This window comes from Schistocerca piceifrons, chromosome 2 (assembly GCF_021461385.2).
Source record: "Schistocerca piceifrons isolate TAMUIC-IGC-003096 chromosome 2, iqSchPice1.1, whole genome shotgun sequence".
NCBI lineage: Eukaryota > Metazoa > Arthropoda > Insecta > Orthoptera > Acrididae > Schistocerca > Schistocerca piceifrons.
Window position 1 is genome coordinate 857,502,153 of NC_060139.1, and position 6,000 is coordinate 857,508,152.

Genomic DNA, 6,000 nt, shown 5'->3' on the forward strand with positions numbered 1-6,000 from the left:
CTGGAGTAATGTATGGTTATTCACAGACGATTAGTTTCATGCAGCGACTATCTTTAAGTCACAGATTAACATTACATAAAAACTTCAGGAAGGTTTCTTAGCGTCAACTATACTACGTGATCAAAAGTATCCGGACATCTCGAAAAACATACGTTTTTCGTATTAGGTGCATTGGGCTGCCAGGTACTCCATATCAGCGCCCTCAGTAGTCAGTAGACATCGTGAGAGAGCAGAATGGGGCGCTCCGCGGAACACATGGACTTCGAACATGGTCAAGTGATTGGGTGTCGCTTATGTCATACGTCTGTACGCGAGATTTACACACTCCTAAATATCCCAAGGTCCACTGGTTCCGTTGTGATAGTGAAATGGAAACGTGAAGGGATATGTACAACACAAAAGATTACAGGCTGACATCGTCTGTTGACTGACAGAGACTGCCGACAGTTGAAGAGGCTCGTAATGTGTAATAGGCAGACATCTATGCAGACCAACAGACAGGAATTCCAAACGGCATCAGGATCCACTGAAAGTGCTATGACAGTTAGGTGGGAGGTGAGAAAACTTGGCTTTCACGGTCGAGCGGCTGTTCATAAGCCTGACATCACGCCGGTAAGTGACAAACGGCGCCTAGCTTGGTGTAAGGAGCGTAAAAATTGGACGATTGAACACTGATTCCGGCCGCTGTGGCCTAGCGGTTCTACCTGCTTCAGTCTGGAACTGCGCAACCGCTACCGTAGCAGGTTCGAATCCTGCCTCGGACATGGATGTGTGTGGTGTCCTTGGGTTAGTTAGGTTTAAGTAGTTCTAAGTTCTAGGGGACTGATGACCTCAGATGTTAAGTCCCACAGTGCTCAGAGCCATTTGAACTATTTTTTTTTTTTTTTTTTTTTGAACAGTGGAAAAACGTTGTGTGAGTGATGGATTACGGTACTCAATGTGGCGATCTGATGGCAGGAGTGGGTATGGCGAATGCCCGGTGAACGTCATCTGCCAGCGTATGTAGTTCCAACAGTAAAATTCGGAGGCGGTGCTGTTATGGTGTGGTCGTGTTTTTCATGGAGGGGGGCTTGCACCCCCTGTTGTTTTGCATGGCACTATCACAGCACAGGCCTACATTGATGTTTTAGTCACCTTCTTGCTTCCCACTGCTGAAGAGCGATTCAGGGATGGCGATTGCGTCTTTCAACACGATTGAGCACCTGTTCATAATGCACGGCCTGTGGCGGAGTGGTTACACGACAATAACATCCCTGTAATGGACTGGCCTGCACAGAGTCCTAACCTGAATCCTACAGAACAGCTTTGGGATGTTTTGGAACGCCGACTTCGTGCCAGGCCACACCGACCGACATCAATACCTCTCCTCAGTGCACCACGCCGTGAAGAATGTGCTGCCATTTCCTTCTCTAAATTATCCCCTTGTTTTCTCAAAATGTGCCCAAGGAACTGGAAGTATTTTTCCACTAACACAGGAAGATAAACTTCTGGTGCTGCCAAGGTCTACTTCCTGTCCACGGTACACTTACCACCTTCCGCTACCACCACTTCTCGAAGCCATCAATTCAGCTCTTGTCGCCAGCTTTAAACGGTCCAGCTCTCGAAGCCATACAAGAAAAATGGGAACACCAGTCACTCCACCAAGCGCATCTACGTTATTTTGGATATGAATATTGCCCGCTTCTGCCAGATCTTACAATTAGTAGTGAGTTTAGCGATTTGCGGCTCGACCAAGGACCACTCGTCTTTCTTTATCACATTTTCCTGCGTCATTGATCAGAGATCTCAGATTTACACAGTCACTACTTCCAGATCCTTGAAGAAATCTGTAAGCTGATTTTGATCTACACCTTGTCAGTAAATAATCATTACTTTGGTCTTATTCACGTTTATCTCTAGACAGAAATTTAAAGTAGTAGTCCTCACTCTGAAGAAAAAATTACTAAATTCTTCCTCACTTCCTGCAATGACGGTATATCATCATCAAAGTGTAGATTGTTGATTTTCTTGCCGCCGGTTGGAATTCTGCGTACCTGGGGCATGTGTCTGCGACACTATCCCAAAATTAAATGAACAATAGTTTCTATTCTCCAGTTCTGACCAATTTTTTCGAGCGTTTTCCCTTGGTTGTAACGCAAATATTCCCAATAGCGACTTCCTCTGCGCTATTACCTGCTTGCTTGGAATGTAGCTGAAACGTCCCTGCCTATAAGTAGGTCATTTACTCAAAGAGCCTACGCTACACAGTGATTAAAAAGTACAAGAAAAAAGATGAAACACTCGAACTCATGAGAAGTGTTTGTATCCTTTGAATAGGCCACGGTTCAGCCAAACTGATACTCTCTCACTGATGATTCTGAAGTCGATGGGGCGTTAACCTCCAATCTGCCTTCTTTAACAATTGTGGCTTACATTAGAGCCGTATATACATAAATAAAAAAAGCCACCAATTTTCGTGCGTCCGGCAAATGACTGCATTCTCACAGTTGTACAGGATCATATCGGGCGTACTTGAAACTCGTCCCCAAATCAGCTCATTCTACGCTCTATTATTCGAAATGTGCCTTATATGAACTCCTGATGTGTAGTGAGCTCTACCAAATAATAGGTATCCTCAATGATATGTCAAGTAAACGCAGCATTACGCGGAAATTTCGTCAGAGCGCCGTTGACCGAAAAAATAATAATTTGCCATATAAGCCTTATTGCTGTACTTAGGCTACGAGATGAGGCAGCGCGCCTGAAACTTCGCTCGCGGCACAGTATACGGAGTCGCGTTAAATTACATCGTGATACTTATACTGATCAGCATCGCTGTTTCAGCGCGTAACGTCAGCCTGCATCGTGAACTCGTGTAAATAAAGCGTTGTTGAAAAGGAATGCAGATGCTATTGCTGCTTTTTGAGGTAGTTGTAACTTATTCTACTGTGGGTTAAATCTTATAAAAGGTGAATTATATTAATATGGCAAAGAAGCTACTGTATCGTCGCAAAAACATTTTTAAACGAACAAATACGAGGTATTACTGATGTTACCGTCGTGAGCTCTTTGTCCTTATCCATCAAGGTAAATAAACATTGTTCTTAAACTTTGCTGATCTGTCTGCAAGTATACTCCATAGCTGTCTGCCACGTCTCGTTTGCTGAATCTCCTTCAGCGTTTCAGCACCCACATTCATCTAACACTTTGTATACACGCCGCTTGACGGATCAAAGGCTATTTTCGTTCTCAGAGTTCTGCCAGACAAGACGGAAAAAAATTAACAAATATTTTTCGCTGACAGTATAAATATTTTTTCCCATACATGCTTACATTGAGTGAGCGTGTGTATTCGCAGTCATTTTGCATTTCGAGCAGTCGGTATTTCCGTCGTATACCAATGATGGGAGGGAACGGCGCACGGCGGTGATGCCTCAGAAGTGCCCCGAGTACCCGACGACTGGGAACACAAATCATCGTGCAATGAAAGTGTTCACCAATCCATTTAAAAGAACTGTTCCCGTGCACTATGTCCCTGCGCCGACTTTCCGTTTACAGTCAGCTCAGCACAAAGTCTTGACGAAGGCCACCTGCAATAGTGGCCGAAAAGTCCGACAGTTTTATACACTGACAGTGTGGCGAACAGCCCAGAAGAATTTCATCGACAGTGACAACAGCTGCGGAAGACTACGCTTACATTTCGCTTACATTGTACAGGATGGAGACATTAAAGGGCAATTTCGTGTTCACAGTGTGTGACAAATTTGTAAGAGTCTACCCAGGAATGTCCGTTGTGATCAGTCATCTACAGGTACATATGCTTGTATCACTATTGCATTTGCACCGCCGAAGCGAATCAAAGACAATACTTGTTGTTTCATCCAAACTGTATCTCCGTTCTCTTTCAGCTTTTGAAAGAAAAATGAAGTACTCGTACGTACGTTTTTCGTTGTTGCTGTCTGTCTATTGCCGTATCCAACCATCATATGTGAGAATAAAATATACTCGACATCTATCGACCCCCTTGTTTTTTTAATTCTTGGACTGTTTCGCATTATGCGATCAGCCTATTTCCTGCAGGCCCTTACAAGATAAAATCATGCCCCACGTAATTAGAATACTTTACACTTCACTCAAATCGGAGTAGTACTGTTTGGCTTTAGTCTACCGAGTGGCGACGCTACGTTTTCACACAATTACGTCAACACTGAGTTCATCTCCATGGCGCGTGCTATTCGTTCCAGTCACAAATTCAGCTGAACCACTCACGTTTCTGCTGAGGTTACTCATTTCATAAATGCAAAACACGTATAACGATTCTTACAAGAAGACAAGTCAGTAAAAAGTGGGTAATATTCGGTACACCGACAAGTCGTTAATTGTAACTACTTAAAGGTGGAGAACAGGTAAGCTGACTTTTTTCGTGTACTCAGACGACTGCTAAGCGGACCACTTTGCTTTTCACAGTCAAAATTAAGCGCCATCATGAATCACGAACAGACAGGCTGTACTTCGGTCCTTATGCGAAATAAGGAAGCAAGCGACAGGTTGTCCGACTCCAGGCAAACAAAGGAAGAAAACGAAGAGGAGAAAGTGGAAAAACGATGATCTGCGATGTTACACTCAATCTATATGAATGTTGGGTAGACTCCCATGGTGCACTTTAATTACACCGGTGAAAACAGTTATCGCCAAGGCCTTACCGGGAAGGCAACACTTTTACATGTAAACAAGGCGTGTTAAATATCTTTGTTAAATATCGAGCAGTGTAAGGTTTGTAGTATCCAAGACGTCGACAAGTCGCTGAACCCAAAGACAGACTAACGAAACGTCAGTCGGTGTGTCACTCTTTTTCTGTACACGTTCGTCACGTCCTGTAAGGTTGCAATTTGACACAATTACCACAACGCTGCACTGATCCCCTCGGTGTATGTCTCTTGCTCAACATAACCACTCGTGTTTCTGCGAAGGTTAAACATTTTTCAAATACGCAACACGTACTTCTTCCTTCAGGAAGAGGAGGATGAGTAAAGTGTGTAATACTTTATTTTGACGGCTCTTTAAATTCCAGCTAAAGAAAAGTAGCCAACAGACACGCCACTTTTCCTCGTAAACTCAATTACACGAATGCGAAAACCAACCCACACCTTGTTTGTAGCAATCAATATTAAGATCACAAATCGGATCAACGGTGAATTTTAAGCCCTTCCCGGGACAGAAGCATAAATCGAGCGGCAGTCCACCACCAATCAGACCAAAACAGAACATTAAGAAAAAACAGCGATGGTCACCTGTGATAGTACTCTTCCTTCTACATTCAGCCTTCTTTTCACCAATGTAAACACAGCGTTATCGTGAATACAACACTTCCACTAGTAAACAGCACATACTAAGTTCCTTACTTGAAGATCGAGTAGTGTAAGTTCTGTGGTAACCAAGACTACATGACTATTGGCAGAAGCCAAGTACAAACTACAGAGACGTCACAAGATGTGCCACTCTTCTTTGTACACGTTCGCCAGCGTATTTAATCGCACACGGCCAGAGACGCGGCGCCGTCTTACAACGGCGACGGAAATGGTTTCAAGAGCTGACTCCGGCAGAGAGAGAGTGCGGCGTCGGCGCCAGAGTCCCCTGTCGCGGACCTACCTTGAGGGCCGACGTCTGCGGCGACGGAGATGCGCATGTCCGGGCGGTCGGTCGGCGCCTTGCCGGGCTGGCGTTCCCGTGGACGCGGAGGGCTTCGCTGGCGTGTCCTCAGGAGCGGCTGCGTGGCATTGGAGCGGACGACGGGAAGCTACTGACTGACGGCCGAGCGCTGCCGTGTGTTGGGGCCAGGCGCTGTCCCCCACCCCACCGCCAGCGCTTCGCTTCCCCTCGGTACGAGCGCACCAACGCGGCCGGCTGGCTGCCTTGGCGAGTTCTCGCAGCTGGCGCGTCGCTACCGCGCACCAGGCACGGCCTCCAGTCCAGACGCTTCTCTCGCAGCTGGGCTGCGACTTGCAGCTAAACCGTCGGCGT

General features: G+C 45.7%; 1 protein-coding gene across 1 annotated transcript in view; it reads right to left on the reverse strand.

Moving 5' to 3' along the window:
* LOC124775127 (phosphatidylinositol 4-kinase beta) overlaps positions 1 to 5,764 on the reverse strand; it is a 284,386-nt gene extending 278,622 nt beyond the window's left edge. Inside the window, exon 1 of the mRNA XM_047249966.1 lies at positions 5,629 to 5,764. Coding sequence (XP_047105922.1) covers positions 5,629 to 5,665 — 37 coding nt within the window. The 5' untranslated portion in view covers positions 5,666 to 5,764. The remainder of the gene's footprint in view (positions 1 to 5,628) is intronic.
* Between the last annotated feature and the right edge of the window lie 236 nt (positions 5,765 to 6,000).